Source organism: Eleutherodactylus coqui, chromosome 6, assembly GCF_035609145.1.
Source record: "Eleutherodactylus coqui strain aEleCoq1 chromosome 6, aEleCoq1.hap1, whole genome shotgun sequence".
Lineage (NCBI taxonomy): Eukaryota > Metazoa > Chordata > Amphibia > Anura > Eleutherodactylidae > Eleutherodactylus > Eleutherodactylus coqui.
The window spans coordinates 163220239-163238362 of NC_089842.1; the positions used below are offsets into that span (position 1 = coordinate 163220239).

Consider the following 18124-nt stretch of genomic DNA (forward strand, 5'->3'; position numbering starts at 1 on the left):
TCTCACCGCTTATCCCCGCCCCTCCCCTTGCAGATAGTGTCCAGGGGCGGGGAAGGGGCGGGAGCTCAGTTCCTGCTCCTGGCTCTTCCATCCTTCCCCCCTCCTGCAGACAAGGACACCGTATATCGGCTCGGCATGAAAACCGAGCCGATATGCGGTCGTCTAAATAAGCCCTTAGACCGGTTTCACATAGATGACAAAATCGCAGATTTTCTTGTAATGCAACAGCGCTACAAATCGCATGTATGTGAAGCCCATGTTTTCTAATGGGTTCCTTCACATTAGCAATGTTTTGTAGGTTGATACATTGCGAGAAAAAAATTGTTGGTTGTTAAATATTGCCGCGATTTGTGAGGTTTTGCAGGCCATGTTTCCCTATGGAGCCTTCCTATGCATTGCATCTCATCGCATGAAAATGTGGTTTTTGTGCAGTGCGATGCAACGTTTACAGTAGGAAATCCTACTGTAAAAGCCCTAAAATAAGCCCTAGCTGCATTTAAAAAATACATTACCTAACAGCCACTGTCAGGTCTGTCGCACTTCTTCTCGCAGGTCCACGGCACTTGTTTGAAGTCTTCTGTCAGCACTTCCTGAATTGGAGGTTCAAAATCCCCGCCTCCAGGAAGCGCTAGCTATGATTGGTTCTCGGTCGCTGTGGTTCAGCGAATCAGAGCAAGCACTTAATGAAGAAATCACAGCCATTGCATATTACATTGAATAACTGTGATTGGTTAATCGAGCACTGGCTATGATTGGCTGAGCAGCGGTCCTTGAGAACAAATCAGAGCCAGCGCTTTCTGAAGGCGGGGATTTTGAACCTCCAATCCAGGAAGTAATGACACAAGACTTCAAACAAGTGCCGGGGATCTGCAAGGAGAAGTCCTCGCAGGGATGGGCTTATTGGAAGAATTTATAAACACTGATTCTTCAGGTGCGCTTTTATAATGAGCCACCGGAAGCTGACATGTCGGTCATAATTGTATTGTTGTGCTTGGTTTAATTTGCTAAATAGTAATGACAGGTTCCCTTTAAAAGTGTTACACAGGGTTAAAAGCACATGACTGCTTTCTTTCGAAAACAACACCACTCCTCCTTATGGTTTGTATTCAGTATTGCAACTCGGCTCCAATGAAGTGGATGAGGCTGAACTGCAATACCACACACCACAAATGGACATATCCCTTTAAAAATGTTACAAAAAATGGACAACTGGACAAATCCTTCTCAAATGCACAACATCCCAGTGTTTGTCTGATTGCTGGCAGGTCCTGCTGCTGAAACCTCCAGCATTCAGGTCATATCATCGAGAGAAGACAGGACATATCACACATTTTCCCTACAGCGGCCACTGCAAGGTAAATATAGTTTCACATGGTTGGTGGCTATTCAAATAAATTGGCAAAGAGGTAATATATGATCACACCGAGTGGTACTCAGTTTGTGTTCAATTCCCCTGCAGCGCCACCATGTGGCACATGAAGCATTACACAGTCCCATATTTAATCTATGTGCTGTACAAGTAAAGCATGGACATGGCAGGTCCTCCAGAACAAGAGACACTCTTTGTAGCTGCTCTCTGCTCTGGCTAAGTGTATTGGAAAATGAGTTTTCTCTTCCAGACAACCCCTTTCAATTGCATGCAGTGATGATAATCATAACTTTTATTTACCTGATCATTTTGAATGTCCTCCTTTACTAAAGTGCATTTTAGGCTTCTGAGAATATTCTCATATTCATTGGAATTCTTGTTAAAGTAATTTTTGAAAGCTTCCTGAAGTGAGAAAAGACAGCTTAAAAACAGGTGAAAGCACAGAATTTTCTGTTTGCGCTACTGATGTGCTAAGTGCTAACACATACACTCACAGATACATATTGTGGTTTATGTTACAAATATAAGCACAATGTGATGCAAGTATTACCTTCAGTGATGGTTTCAAATTGTTCAGAACAAGGCCAATTCCTTTGTCCTCACACTGCCCAATAAGTTTCTCTATTTCCTGTATTGCCGGATCCTGTGCTGCTGCACCCAGATTGTTCATTGCATTTCTGATTGGAGGAGAAATATGATGATATCATCTGAAGACATATCAATAGCGGACAATTAAAGGGGTTCTACAATATTGATGGCATATCCGTAGTAATGAAGCTTCGAATTCAAGACAAGTCTTATAGCCAAGTATGGTTTTATGGTTGAGTAAAGCCTAATCCAAGCCGCCATATTTTACGGTTTGTTGGAAAGGCTTCCCAGGAGAGTGAAGACCATATCTTAATAAACGGTTGTGATATTGTAATTAGATTTTCAACATTAACTTCTGCTCAATTCTTTTAGCAGCTTACCTCACCCACTCACACACCCAAAATAGATGATTTATCCAAAACAGCAAAACCTAAAGTATCACATGAACTCCCCCTCATTCTTGTTTATTGTAATTTTCCATATTACATTTGGGTGGCATGTGATTAGAGATGAGCGAGCGTACTCGGAAAAGCACTACTCGCTCGAGTAATTTGCTTTATCCGAGTATCGCTGTGCTCGTCCCTGCAGATTCGGGTGCCGCTGCGGCTGACAGGTGAGTCGCAGCGGGGAGCGGGGGGGGGAGCGGGCGGGAGAGAGGGAGAGAAAGATCTTACCTCCGTTCCTCCCCGCTCTCCCCTGCAGCTCCCCGCTCCGTGCCGGCACCCGAATCTTCAGGGACGAGCACAGCGATACTCGGATAAAGCAAATTACTCGAGCGAGTAGTGCTTTTCCGAGTACGCTCGCTCATCTCTACATGTGATCTGACATTCTAACGCTCTCTTAATTGGCAGATTATGTAGGTTTGTTGCCAATTTTCGAGGGTTGCAACAAACCATAATACCTTTTGTGTAAGATATAATTTTGTGTCTCTATGTGGTCAAATTCAAGAGATTAAATACCTAGATTTCTATGTATATTATTGCTGGATTTCATATATGTTCTTGTTAGAACCTTTAGAACAGTCACATGCCTTTTTTGACTCTAACTTTGTTGCTATGGATTAACAGGGAATGGGTTGCCCATTGACTGGCTGGGTATAAAAGGCAGGCCCTATTCCTAGGCAAGGTGGTGACTAAGCAGTGTTTGCTGAGAGCCTTGTGAGGAGTGAGCTGCCCCAGTGCCAATGGAGATCGGGGTTTTCCTGTTCCAGAGAGAAAGAGTGCAACTTGGATTCCTGGAGTGGCACTAAACAACTGTTGCAACATGAGTGCTGCAATTATCAACTGCAATTGCCGAGCCTTCAGTGGGAGAGAGACCACCAACAAGGACAGACAGACTGACAACAAGTGTCTAGATATTCAAGTTTCAGAGATCTGTAATTGTGAGTACCGTCACCCAGTGCTCATCACCAATACAACAAATTATTTGGATTTTATTACTATACAGCCTACCCAAAGGTACAGTACTAATAATTTGTTCAGGAGACAATCTCTGCATATTTCAGGTAGCAAATTTAGTAATCCTGTTGTACCAGCAAGACCAAGGTACTTCAGAGGAGACTTTATTTTCAGTCACCCTCTACGGAGCTATTTACCCCTGGCCAGGGTAAACCTTTTATTTAGTGTGATAATTCTACATTGTGTACAATATTAAGGACATCCTATTCATAGGGTACGGACTGAGTTGTAGCACTAATTGAACGTTTGTAAATTGTTTGCATTATACCTAAATATTACTGTTGTATGTTATTGCCATATTATTCTTTATCATACATTCAGTGAAGCATAGTTTGTTTACCTGAACTGGTGTAAAACATCTCCATCACCGGCATCATATTCCACACCTGCAACCCGTTTCACATATTAGCACACAAACTATACATGGTTATGATGGTGCTAGATGGAGCTGTGAAGCCCCATGTTCAGCCTGGATATCTCTTGGTTGTAAGAGTTGTTGCCAACTGGGATGTGAAAGGGGTTTGGTATCAAAGTTATGATCCATATGATGTCATAATATAGTTAGAAGATAAAATTTCGCTGCCTGCAGCCACCATTAGGGCAATTTCACTAAATACACAATTCTATAGGAACTGTATAAATCCATATGCAGTAAACTTGCTCTAGTGGTGGTTGTAGGCAGACAACATTTTTCATTATCTAACTCTAGAGCGGTTATGGGACGCGGGTTTATATAGAGCTCTGTAAGTTGTAAAACGCAAAGAATCCTAATTGTCCAGAGGAGCACACAATGGTACTGGTGTATCTTGACACCACCGAAAGCTAGGGGTGTGACAGCTGTCACCTGGAGTAAATGCCCCTGTCACGCCCCTAGCTTATGTTTGGCTTCCAAGATACAGCAGTAAAGGGCAGAGGAGCGAGCAGGTGACTGACCATTGGCAGAAGCAGAGATCCTGGCATTGTGAGGAGGTCATGTGCAGTGATCCCGCGGTGCTGCACAGAGTCAGTAGGGAGCGTAGAGGGTGTCTTGGAATATGGGAACACTATCAATGCAGTTACATATTTCTGTCTGGCCATACAGAATGAAATGCATATCTAATTGAATGCACCTTGGATTGTCATTGATGTGCTTTGGAAACAGAAATATATTTATACAAACAGTCCGCTTCCACATTTAAACAATAATTTCATGTGATCGCTGTTTATATCAGGATATGGGAAAAGCAAAGGCCATAAATCTACATTACTCATAACTGTGCATTGTATTATTCTGTCATTTATGTACCATAATTGCTTTTGTGTATTAATCTTTTCGATAAATTTAAAAATCTATTGAAAATAAATTTTAATTACCGTAAAATGCCGCAATTCTTCACAATTCTGATCCCAACGCACACCCCGTTCTCAGAAATCTGTCCACCTAGCTTCTCCGTTAGAAATATTTCATACCTGCATGGAAAAAAGTGCCTATGTTAGACCAGTGGGAATGTTCCCTGTCATTTTTTTACTGCAGTATTAGTGAAGGTGTAGAAACTATTTGCACTGCCACACAGCATTACACAAGTCACACTCCTGTTTCACGGTTTGGTGGTAATTTTACAGCACGCTACGGTTTCACACCTGCATCCAGGGTTCTGTTTTCCTGCTCTGTTCGGAAATCCCCATGACTGAACGACTTGGTCTTAGGACGGAACTCAACAGTGTTGAACGGACCCCATTGACTTCATCGGGGTCCATTTCGTTTCCGTTTGGCTGGACGGCTTTTAGGCAGAAGAAAAAGCACGACACGCAGAGCTTTTTTTAGACCTGTAGTGAAGCTTCCAAAACACATGTGAAAGCACCCTTAGGCTGATTCACATGCCCATATGGTAATATGCTGTGTAAAATTTGCAGTGTTTGACAGGTGTATGAAACTGCGCATTGTTGCGTTTTACTTGTGTATGTCTGTGAATGTACAGCTTATTTTACATGCGCTGTCCTGCATAGGCTTCCTGGTTACTTCTCATGTCTGCTAGCAACATGCATAAAAAATGCCGCACATACGCAGTGTAATTGTGTATGCATTGTGTTTTGAATGCACCCATAGAGAACAATAGAGCTCTTACGTAGGTGATTCACTGTAAAATACAGCATGTGTTCTTTTTTATGAACGTAATATACACAGGGGTGAGTGGAACAATGAAAATCAATGTACTTTCGTTGACGCCATTTGCGGCATATTATGCGCATGTAATACTTTCATGTGAGCCCAGCCTTATACTCTATATCTAGTCTTCAATATTAAATAGCCATCATTTTTCTGCCATAAGCACATGCAGGCTGCAGTTAGACGCTTGTGTTTGCTGTACAGTTCTACAGGGTGGGCTTTGGAAAAGTACCCCACCTCTGACAATACTGCGACAGGAAGAACGAGCAAGTGGATGGTTTTTTCCAAGGCTTTATTGATTTACCCACATGTTCATTTCTTATACTGCCGAGAGCTGTGCTATGATTGCTTGCCATGGGCAACAAAGAAAGACATCATTCAGAAATCACGGTTAGCGGGTATACTTACTAGTACACAAATACACAAGGGTAGGTATAGACACCACAAGTCTAAGTATTGCTATATGGAGGGAGGAGCATTGCATCGGTGCAATATACTGATGAACAACCACTTACATACTCACCACATATTGGCGCAGTGACTGTTTAGTATTACACTTGCTCATACATATGGCAGGCCAACTGATACATGTAGTTCACCATGCAGGCTTATAACCTATTAATGATATCACACACGATTCAACCCGGCAGGTTGCCCCGCACTTCAGGGGTGAACCACACCGGCACTAACAACCCGGGCTCTGCCAGCATTTAGGGCGATCCTTCAGACCTGGACAAACAAAAATAGTGGCAACAGATTCTCTGATCACCTAATGCACTCTCTGCATTGGCATGCATCATTAATCCAAGACGATGCAAATCTTGTGAGCAGCACTGCCCAGTAGAAGCAGCATGTAGCGTCATAGACTACCAATGCATCCTAATACACAGTGTGCACCAGGTAGTCAGAGAAGCACTTCAGCCATCTTTGTATCTCCAGAACCAGAGGGTCACTTTAAAGCCAGAATGCTTGCTGCAGAAACCATATATAAATATATGCATACTGTATCAGTTAGGTAGTTACGGTTTCTAGTTACATCTGGGGATATATTGGTCAGCTGAGACATATAGAGATACAGAAATATTCAAAATAAGAGGAAAATGCGCAAAAAACATGGAAACATTTAATTATATTTAGTTAATGAAGACTGAAAAAGGGGATGTGTGATGAAACAGTCCTATGTAGAACACATGTCTGCATTGTCTACATGTGCACAGACTGGACTTTCAGTTCATGATTTCAATCTGTCATAAAACCACAAACTGTATATTAGAGGCAGCTTCTTACAATGTATAAGAATATATTAGAATTACATCTACTAGACTTGAGAAAACTTATTTACAATTTAGGCCTCATGTACACAGATGAATTAGGGTGGATTCACACTTGGCAAAAAAATCTGCTAAAAAACTCAAAGGGCATAAACTGTGGCAATTCCACATTTAATTCCGTATGAAAGACATGCTGATTTTGCGGCAATTTTGCTTGTGGTGAAGTTTTACGCCATTTCTGAATCCTCCCTTATTGACTCCCATAGAGGTGTATGGGGCCTAACTATATCTCCAAATTCCTCGCTTTTAATGTTGAGGTTTGCAGAGGTTTATTGTGGCATACTTTGTCAAACGCCATATGCAGAGAGGTATTCTTCCATAGAAACATTGTTTCTAGAGAAGAATACCCCCAACATACAGCACTGAGCATCATATAGCATGCACATGCCCAACTCGGTAGGTAGAGAGTGACAGCCCTTGTGGTAATGGTGATGGTGGTCATATTGGTTTCCGTTTACCTAAAGGAACCTTTACATGGGACAACTGTTGGGTGCATGAGCACCCAAAAGTCATTATAATAACTATCGCACCTGTGACTTCACACAGTTGTTCAGTGAATGGGGTCGGAGAGCATTGGAGATCTCTTCCAGCCACCCGCCTCCATTCACTGCAAACAGGCAGTCGTTCAAAGATTGAGCAACTCCTCTTTACACTGAGTGAGAAATACAGTTCGCCTTGACGTGGCGGATGGGCATACACAGATTTGATCAAATCTTGCACTAAAAACCGTTCCTTTTTTTACGGTTAGTACAAAAAACCATTATGCATTTGTTTGCAGATATTAAGTGTGTATGTGTGCTGAAGCACATGTTGGTTACTGTATTTCTTGCAGCCATGGTTTATTGTACACCTTCACACTTCATTTATTTGTTGGATGTATAGACTTTTGTTTTCTAGATACACTGAGTGAGAAGTCACTCGCTAGTTACTTTGTTTCAGCGACTTGAAACAATGCAACTAACGACTACCGAGCGGTTTCTTGCTCAGTGTCCTGTTGGTGTACATCGGATGACTATTGCCGGAAATCGCTGTTTCAAGCGGCTATTCAGGCGATAATCGCCCTATGTAAAAAGAATATAATTACCCTGGTAAATATAAAAAAATCATAAACAGTTTAACAGATTGCTTAACGGGAAATTACAGGCTCTTCTTTGCATAATGTAAACTTATGCAACTTTCTAATATATTTTCGGCATCAATCTCTCAAAGTTCCCAAGTTCTCTGTTTGCTGTCATATAATAGGAACCTTCATTGCTTTCTTCCACAGAATAAAAATCTGTCCTTGTCAAGCAATGGACATGCAAGTAAGCAGCTCATTATAAGACAAATATATGATAATTGTACTGTAACGAGCCGTGCCAATCACAGGACCAGGAATGGTTTTATACCTTGGCAGAAAAGAATGAAAGTTCCCATTCAAAAACTACAAGCAGGGATCTTGAAAACTGCATGAAGTTGATGAGAAAGTATTGATTGCTTTTAGAAAATAATATCTATCCTGGTCATGTAGTGGACAAATAGATGTACAGCTTGTTATAGCAGTTGTTAGAGCTGTGAACTGTGACAAGTCCTGTAGCTGAGTATCATCAATGAACAGGACAGCATGCAGAGATTTTGATAACCATGAAGAATGGATACAGAAAGTACTTTGGGAAGTCATATAACTTAAATATAAAAGTAATAACTTTTCTGAAGCTGTAATACCACTTTAAGGAACATTATAGCATAAAGGCCCTATTATCTCAGTTATAAACAGATCATTACCTGGTGACAAAATGCAAAAACTCCTCCCAGAATAAGGATTGTAGTCTAGATACTAAGGTGTCTCCAAGGTCTTCAACTGCTTTGCACATCTTAGTTGCTTCCTAAATTTAAAGGCAAACCATGTTTAAGGTATAATATTCAAATTAAGTTTCACATATTAGGGCAGTTGCTAAATCTATGACTTATTTTATTTACTTCCAGAATTAAGATATTTGTTCTCCATTCAATGTTTCGTATTTTGTTTATGGAGTCATGGGTTTTTCGATGAAATGAAACAAAAACAAAAAAAAATCAAAACTTAGAAATCTTAGAATTATCAGGAATAGATATGAGCGAGCATACTCGCTAAGGCTAACCACTTGAGCGAGTAGTGCCTTAGTCGAGTACCTGCCCGCTTGTCTCTAAAGATTCGGCTGCCGGCGCGGGTGATAGGTGAATTGCGGCGGTGAGCAGGGGTAAGAGAGGGAGAGAGAGATCTCCCCTCTGTTACTCCCCGCTCTCCCCCGCCCACCGCTGGCAGCCGAACCTTTAGAGACGAGCGGGCAGATACTCGACTAAGGCACTACTCGCTCGAGTAATGTGCCTTAGCGAGTATACTCGCTCATCCCTAATCAGGAACTTAATAATTTTATTTGCATTGGTAAAGGTGAACAATCACCGCTGAATCATCTCAAAGTCAGTATAAAGATGTGGAACATGATCCGGCATTTGCTCAAGCATTGGCTGATCAATTGCAAATTCAGGCGAGGCGAAAGGGGAAATACACATTCAGGCCAACTAATTGGGTCATGTAAATGGGCTTTTAGGTTTGATAAATGAAGGTCATGTTATCCCCACTATCCTGATAGGTGGCGGTTACTGTTGATCTATTATTGAAATATTCAGGGCGAGAGTACCCGACCTGATTTTCAAAAAAATAATCAGGATGGCCCGATTCCAACTCCCATCAAATTCAATAAGAGCAAAAATTGGGTTAACTAATTTGGTTGTGGTGGGGTGGGGGGCTGTGTGCACATTCATGCATGTGTGTATTCCTCAAATGTGGATCAGTTGTTAGCACTGTTGCCTTTGAATGCTGGGGTCCTAGGTTCAAATCCAAACATGGATAACAGCTGCTTGGACTTTGAAAAACTCCATCCGGCTGTTGACCTTGGAAAGATATCAACCTAGCACTCCAGCAAAGCAACTGAAACACCACACTGTACTCCACAGGAGGAGAAGAACAGGTGGAATAAAAACAAAGAGAACACACAACCCCCATCCAGATGTTGCCTGTGGTCAGATTTGAACCTATAACTCCAGCAAGGTAGCATTGCTAACAACTGAGCAGAAATGGCAAGTGTGATGGCTCAGTTGTTAGCACTGCTGCTTTGCAGTGCTGGAGTTCTAGGTTCAAATCTGACCAAGGATTTGGGTGGAGGTTTTCAAAGCTTATGCAGATGTTGTCCTTGATGAGGTTTGACCCAAGCACTAAGCCACATTAATTAAAAACACATACCGTATATTACGGTATTTGTAATATGATTTTCTGGAGATCTTTGCTAAAATTTGGGTCAGGATCACCCAATCTGATTTTGATTTTGCAAATATCGGTCCGATTTTATCAGCTGGTTGATCATAATAAGCAACACTAATGGCAACACTAATGTCTGCAGTGGGAGTACTTTTAGAGTAATGTCAAATATGAAAGAGCAAACTGGTGCAGAGAAAATTACATATCTAGCTCATATGTTACCTCCAGGACATCAGTGAAATAATACCGGACTTCACCTCTTGGATAGGAGTTCCACACAATTTCACTCTGAAGAAGTTCAACTAATGTCCTGTAAATTGCATCCTGTAATGTAAAGATGACATATGTCATCAGTGTACTGCAAGCAATGATGCATTTCACTTTCAATACTTTAAACACTACATATAGAAGGAATTGCATGACATTAGAAGTAAGGATCTGCATTCTTTTTCCAGAAACGCAGCTGTCTTGTATATAAACTGTGTCTGGTAATGCAGCTCAGCCCTTTTCAAATCAGTGCTCCAATACCAGACACAGCCACAAGAGCAGTGCTATTTCTGTAAGACTAAAAAAAAAAAAAAAAAAAAAACGCAAAAAAAACTTTTTCTAATCTTACCTAATTCAAAGTATATATGCCTTAGTGTGCCCTTTGTCAGTCTGTAACTGAAATACCGCCACCATGTGGCTGGATGACCGCATGACACTCTAAGGCATTTATATATGTGGGCCAATAGAGGGGGACTTGACACCTAATTGTTTATACGGAAGAGGACACTGTGGTACGCACTCACCAGGGGGTGGGGGTTGAGTGAGAATGATGCTGAGCCACCGACTCACCAGTGTGGTAGGGAACGGCCTCCCACTAAACTCACAGTTAGTGCCCCTATTTACTATCCATCATTTTGTTTTTCCAGATTTTATTTGTCATTTATTTGGGGTCCTGATTCTCCACTGTGGTCGATTTTATTTGGACCTGAGGAAGATGAATTTTGAACTGCTTCAATTTCTTCATTGTGGCTGATTCTGATATTTCCTGTACTGTTACCTGCTGTTGTCATGATCTTAGTTTTCTTGATAAACAAGTACAGGCCTTCTTCTTCTTCACTTGCTTCTTTAACTTTTAGTATCAGTTCAAGATCTTCTAGACTTTCTGCCAGCAAGGTTGTATCATCTGCATATCTGAGGTTGTTGATGTTTCTTCCATCGATCTTGGCTCTGAAGTTTTGATTCATCTAAATTGCATTGCTTCAAGATCACCTCTGGATATGGCTTGAACAATGCAGGAGATAGGCTACAAACTTTGCATAGCCCTTTCCCGATTCTTAACCATTCAGTGTTACCGCTGGAGGTCTTGGCCATAGCCTCTTGGTTCGCAAATAATGACTATATGAGTTGCCCTAGATGTCTTTTACCACAGCTTGTCACGTTCAATGCATTCGAAAGCTTAGCTATTATTGATAAAGCATATCTACACCTCCTTCTGGTATTCCCAGGCCTCTTCCATTATCCATCAGAGATTTGCAATCTCTTGTTCGTTTTCATTTGCAAAAACCAGCTTGTGCATCAGGGAGTTCCCATTCCACTATTGGCGTCATGTGGTTTTTGTATAAGTTTTAGCAGGATTTTGCTTGCATGTGATATTAGGGCTATCGTGCGGTAGTTTGAGCATTCTTTCAGGTCGTCTTTTTTGGGAAGTGGCATGAAAATGAACCTTGACCAATCTTTTGGCCACTGCTTGGTTTCCCAAATCTTGCGACAAAGGGCTGTTAGTGTCTGGACTGACAGGGGCTTGAGCAGCTCAGCAGGTATGCAATAGATTCCATGGGCTTTTCGATTTGGTAGCTGATTCAGTGCCTACTCCAAAGACACAGACAAACTGGAGCAAGTTCAGCAACAAACTGGGGCAAGTTCAGAGAAGAGTTACTAAGATGGTGAGCGATCTGCAAATCGTGTCCTATGAGGAACGGTTAAAGGATCTGGGAATGTTTAGCTTGCAAAAAAAAAGGCTGAGAGGAGACTTAATAGCTGTCTACAAATATCTGAAGGGCTGTCACAATGCAGAGGGATCAGCCCTATTCTCATTTGCACAAGGAAAGACTAGAAACAATGGGATGAAACTGAAAGGGAGGAGACATAAATTAGATATTAGAAAAAACTTTCTGACAGTAAGGGTGATGAATGAGTGGAACAGGTTACCATGGGAGGTGGTGAGTTCTACTTCAATGGAAGTGTTCAAACAGAGGCTGAGCAAATATCTGTCTGGAATGATTTAGTAAATCCTGCACTGAGCAGGTTGTTGGACCGGGTGACCTTGGAGGTCTCTTACAACTCTGTCATTCTATGATTCAATGATTTCACTTCATTATCAGGCTCTAATTCTGTTAGTTTTTCAGGTTTTTTTTTTCGCTTGATGGTTTCTGCGATCATTTGCATCCAGTTCTTCTTTATATTCCCGTCATCTAAGCTTAAACTGTGCAGTATCGTGTTATTCCTTGCCATTCTGATCAAAAATTCAGGTTGCATTGTGTGATGCAAAAGTAGCACAAGACTTTTTACCATGAGTGAAAAATTCTGTGTTGTGTCCTTTTTTATTTGCCTTTTCCAATTTCATGCAGCGTGCATCCCAAAACAGTTCCTTTCCTTTCCTCGCATTGCGCTGAAACTGAGCATTTAGTCACTGGAAATCGTGCCCATTTCCAGTAGATTTTGCTTGTTTTTGCATGTTGGCGATTTGGAGGGTGTCTGCTGATAGTCAGGTTGTTTTTTTTGTTGACTTTTTGTATGGTTTATTTTTGTTTGCTGTTTCCCTTTGTAATGCTTATGATTTCCTCCTATAGTTCGTCTGTCTCTTTGTCAAAGGTATTAAGCAATTCCATACGATTCTTTACTTCTCCTGCATAAGCGAGAGGCACAGAGTCAGTGTTGAACTGCAATGCAGCTGCTGCTTTTCTGCGATTGCAGAACAGTAGTTTGATTTTGGTAACGAAGAGTTGGTGGTCAAAACCACAATCTGCGCACGGGAACATTTTTGCTGCTAGAACTGGACTTTTTCCTTTTTGGGGGTCCAAGATGTAATTAATTTGATTTCTGTGAATTCCGTTAGAAGACGTCCAGCTATATAAGTGAGGTTTTGGTTGTGTGAACAATCTGTTCATAATCAAAAAATTGCTTTTCGTAGCAAAATTGGAAAAATTGTCACTGGCATCATTTTGTTCTTCTAAGCAGAATTTCTCTACTATTGGTGTTTCTTCTTCAGCGCCAACGTTTGAATTGAAATCACGGATGATGTAAACAGTGTCCTTTTTGGGGATTTGTTGCAAGGTTTCTTGGATGTCAGCATACCATTTTTTGATTTGTTCATCTGTTGCATCAGTGGTAGGGGCATAAATTTGTATTACGGATGTGGCGTGAGGTTTTCTGTTGATACAGATGGTCATGATTCTTTACTAGTCTTTTTGATCATGAAGAAGGCGACACCATTCCTACATATGTTTTCATTTCCTGAGTAGTAGACTGTGAAATCAGTGCTGGTAAAGTATCTGTTCCCTGTCCAGTGAAGTTCACCGATCTCCAGAAGGTCGATGTTTAATCATTGCAATTCGTTCTTTAGAATGTCAAATTTGCCAATGTTCATTCCACGTAGTTCCCTGTTCCTATTTTATGCATTTTAGTTTAGCGTGGGCAATCTCTTTCGCGGCAGGCAACATCAGCAGGCTGGCACCCAGATGGGTTTCCTCTGCCCATTTCAAAAATTTCTGGGTTACTTGAAACATACCTTTGCTCTTCGCTGGTAAAATTGTATGTGCTTTCCTGCCCGTCGGGCCACCTTCCAGCACCATATCCTCAAATGTGTAGGTCACCATGTCACCATGTCTTTTTCCACCACTCTACGTTTTTCCAGGCTTGGTACTGGCACATAGCTGCGTTATGAAAGCTGTGTTTAGTTGATAACACAACCATGTTGCCGGCATATATACATGCATGCATATATCACGGGATGAGCTATCTACTAGTATAGAATATAACTCTTAGTTACTGTAACTAGTGTTAAGAGACTATAGGGCAGGCTCACTGTTCGCATTACTTTGCACTTTGTACTTGTAGGCAGTATGTACTGTAAATCTCATTAGCTATTTTCACTATAGCCTCTGAGTAATGTGTGTCATAATTTCACTTCAGTCACGCGTTCTTTTTTACTTTTGATATTACAGTTCTTTGCAGTAAATTATGAGTCTTCTGTATGACAGTTCAACCAACACCAGTGCACAGACTGAATACACAGGAAGTTTTATCTTCTATCAATTACTCAGCCCCTCTCCATGTCCTCTGGAGGACCTATGCCTTACACAGAGGTCCATTGATTTTAGTGCGTGGTGCAGAAGGCTTTATTTCCCCTACAGAAAGGTAATGAGGACCTGCTGCTAGCTTTATGTATGGATGGCATCTTATTGGGACACATGGAGGTAGGATTCCCCTTCCCAATAGCCAGAGGTTAGACCCCCACCTTACTAACTTTTACAACTTTCAGTGGGGTAACTTTTATTCTTAAGCCTCACAAGATGTTCAGGTCATGGTTTTGGACTAGCCCCTTATTCGTGATAGCTGAAAAGCAAACAAGTTACCAAAGTCATATGAGAGAACAGTAAGCAATGGTCGAGGCAGATGGAGTGTAATCAGGTTCTTACACAAGAAGAGGTTGGGAGTGGTGGAAGTTTGTTCAAAAAACACCAGCCACTGGGAAAAAGTGCAAATTCTTATCCCTGCCATAAGTTCTTCATAAACATTCACAAAGTAGAATAAGGGGGCTACTACACAAATCTTAGCAGCGGTCGCTACCACTTGTCTAATTGAAACCTTAGGCTTGGACTGCATAGCAATTTTGGTCACACAACATTAAAACTTAGAAAAGTTGTGTGACTGTCATGTTGTGCTTGCTTTAGGTCACATTGATAATCATTAGATGAGATGTTGCAGTGCGACACTGTGATCTTCACGTCACATGACCAAAGTCGCAATGTAGCACTAGCTCAAATGTACAGGTAGCAGAAGGTGACCTGTAGGTGCATTTAGATATTCTGCAAAACTATCGACAGATTATCAAAGTATCCATAATATTAATGGTACAGTGCAGTACCTGTACTGAGTCCCAACAATGCCCTGATACAGTACTAACAGACAACAGTATATCAGACTGCTAATTATTCAATCAGAAAGTCTCTGAAATATTTCGCTATCTCTTGGCATATTTGTGAAAATAAGGATAACTTACACGTCCAGTAGATGCTATCTTATTCCCGCTGTCCAAGAACCAGTTTCCAAATAGCATATGATCAAAGTCCTCTGATCCAACCCTACATATACACAGCCTGCAAGTGCAAGTAGATATTATTGTATTATTTATAGAGCAGTTAGTGCTGTATTTTTCTGATACAGCGTCAAAAGCCACTTTATATATACACTTTGTAAAAAAAGAAAAAAGTTGTCAGAATTGAATGAAACTTTTTATGTGTGATTGTGGCATTGATATAAGTAATTGCTATATCAGAGCAAAAGGATAATTTATCATGGAAAACTGAACACTTGAAGGGAGACCATAGTATCCTGTTGGGCCGTCTCTAGCTTGGATGCAAGATGTGATACAGGCAGGCATTGAAGCTCTAGTACCCTGTTGTACTGCCATTAGCTTTGATACAAGAACGGATACAAGATGTGATAAAGGAGGGCATGGAGGCTCTAGTGCCCTGTTGTACCATCTTTAGCTTGGATACAAGATGTGATACGGGTGGGCATTGAGGCTCTAGTACCCTATTGTACCGCCATTAGCTTGGATGCAAGATGTGATACGGGCAGGCATGGAGGCTCTAGTACCCTGTTGTACTGCCTCTAGCTTGGATGCAGGATGAGATACATGAGGGCATGGAGGCTCTAGTACCCTGTTGTACCATCTCTAACTTGGATGCAAGATGTGATACAGTTGGGCATGGAGGCATACAGGTTCTGTATGGTATCCTGCAGCATATCTGTCCACATTTGCTGTAACTGAGCCTCTAGATTATGCAAACTTGTAGGCTGTCAAAGTTGGTGTCCCAGATGGTTCCATATATGTTCCATTGGCAATAGATCTGGTGAACGGGCAGGGCACAGAAGTATGGCAATGAGGTGGAAGTATTTCTGTGACACCCTTGCCGTGTGCGGCCGAGCAATATCCTGCTGGAAAATGCCTCCTGGAAGCCGCCATGAGAGGAACACATGTGGCTGCAGGAACACAGCATTTATCAATGCCCAAACTAAACCTGGATTAAAAGTTTACTACCTATGTAACATAGCATGCAAGGCTGAAAAAAGGCATATGTCCATCGAGTTCATCCTTCCCCCCCCCCCCCCCTCCACCATGTTGATCCAGAGGAAGGCAAAAAAAACTATGAGGTAAAAGCTAATTTTTCCCATTTAAGGTAAAAAAAATCCTTCCTGTCTCCAATCTGGCAATCAGAATAATCCCTGGATCAACAACCCTTCTGAAATCCTAAGTGATTATAGCATATAATATTGTATCACCAAGTCCTCAGGCAGAGAGTTCTAGTCTCAATGCTCTTACAGTAAAGAACCCCCTTCTATATTGGTGTAGAAACTTTCTTTCCTCTAGACGTAGAGGATGCCCTCTTGTTAGGCTGGGGTAACACGGGATGGATTTCCAGCGGAATTCTCACGGAATGGCCGCACCGAAAAAAACTCAAGATTTCCGCTGAAAAAGTTTGCCTACATTTCTGCTGCGGCCATCTCTCCCCATAGAGAGGAGAGAGGCCGCCTCGCAAATGAAAAAGGATTGACATGCTGTGTCTTTGTTTTCTGTGCCGCATGTCCGTTTCTGCGCGGCGAAATCTCGACCAGTTTGCTGACTAATCCCAGGATTAGGAGCCGTGGGCAGAATTGCCGTGCGGACATTTCGCACGGAAGTTCCGTGGCAATTCCGTCCCTTGTGAACCCAACCTTACAGTCCACAATATGCCATGAGTGGTCTGACCAGTGACTTGTAAAGAGGAAGAACAATGTTCTCATCATGTGCCTGTAGACCTCTTTTGATGCATGCCATGATCCTATTTGCCTTGGCAGCAGCTGCCTGGCACTGATTGCTTCAATTAAGTTTACAGTTAACTAAAATCCCCAAGTCCTTTTCCATGTCAGTGTTTGCCAGTGATTTCCCATTTAGTATGTAATGGTGACATGTATTTCCCTGACCATGTGCATAACCTTACATCTATCAGTGTTAACCTCATTTGCCACTTTTCTGCTCAAGCCCCCAACTTATCCAGATCCTCTTGCAATCTCCCTGCTTCCTTTCTTGTGTTGATTTCTTTACATAGTTTTGTATCATCTGCAAATATTGCTATTTTACTATGCAATCCTCTACTAGGTCATTAATAAATATATTAATAAAAAGAGGGCCCAATACTGCCCACTGTGGTACTGCACTAGTAACGGTGCCCTAATCAGAGTATATACCATTATTAACCAGCCTCTGCTTTCTATCATTGAGCGAGTTACTTATGCATTTACACAAATTCTCGCCCAGACCAATCATTCTCATTTTATATGTCAACTTTTACGCTTTGTTTCATATATTAAGGCTGGATTTACACGAACGTATATCGGCTCATCTGCAGGGGGGGGGGGGAGGATGGAAGAGCCAGGAGCAGGAACTGAACTCCTGCCCCCTCTCTGCCTCCTCTAGTTACACCCCTGACCACACACCCTTTTTGTAAGGGGGCCTCAAGTTTGAAAAGAGGTTGGGAAACACTGACGTAGTGTCTTAGACTACCAATGTAGACAGGTACACAGTGTGCATCAGGTAGCTAGTCAGACAAGCCGTGCAGCCATCTTTCTTCAGCCCCATAGTGTCACTTTAAGTCTATGAAGGACATTTGGAGTTCGTTTTTAGAAAATCAGAGCTCTGATATA

At 41.7% G+C, this 18124-nt stretch overlaps 1 protein-coding gene across 1 annotated transcript in view; it reads right to left on the reverse strand.

The window, feature by feature from the left end:
• Window positions 1-18124, reverse strand: part of LOC136631532 (uncharacterized) — a 43537-nt gene that overhangs the window by 15803 nt on the left and 9610 nt on the right. Inside the window, exons 3-8 of the mRNA XM_066605814.1 lie at window positions 15438-15534; window positions 10391-10492; window positions 8656-8756; window positions 4768-4863; window positions 1920-2046; window positions 1670-1771 (exon numbers count right to left, since the gene is read on the reverse strand). Coding sequence (XP_066461911.1) covers window positions 1670-1771; window positions 1920-2046; window positions 4768-4863; window positions 8656-8756; window positions 10391-10492; window positions 15438-15534 — 625 coding nt within the window. The remainder of the gene's footprint in view (window positions 1-1669; window positions 1772-1919; window positions 2047-4767; window positions 4864-8655; window positions 8757-10390; window positions 10493-15437; window positions 15535-18124) is intronic.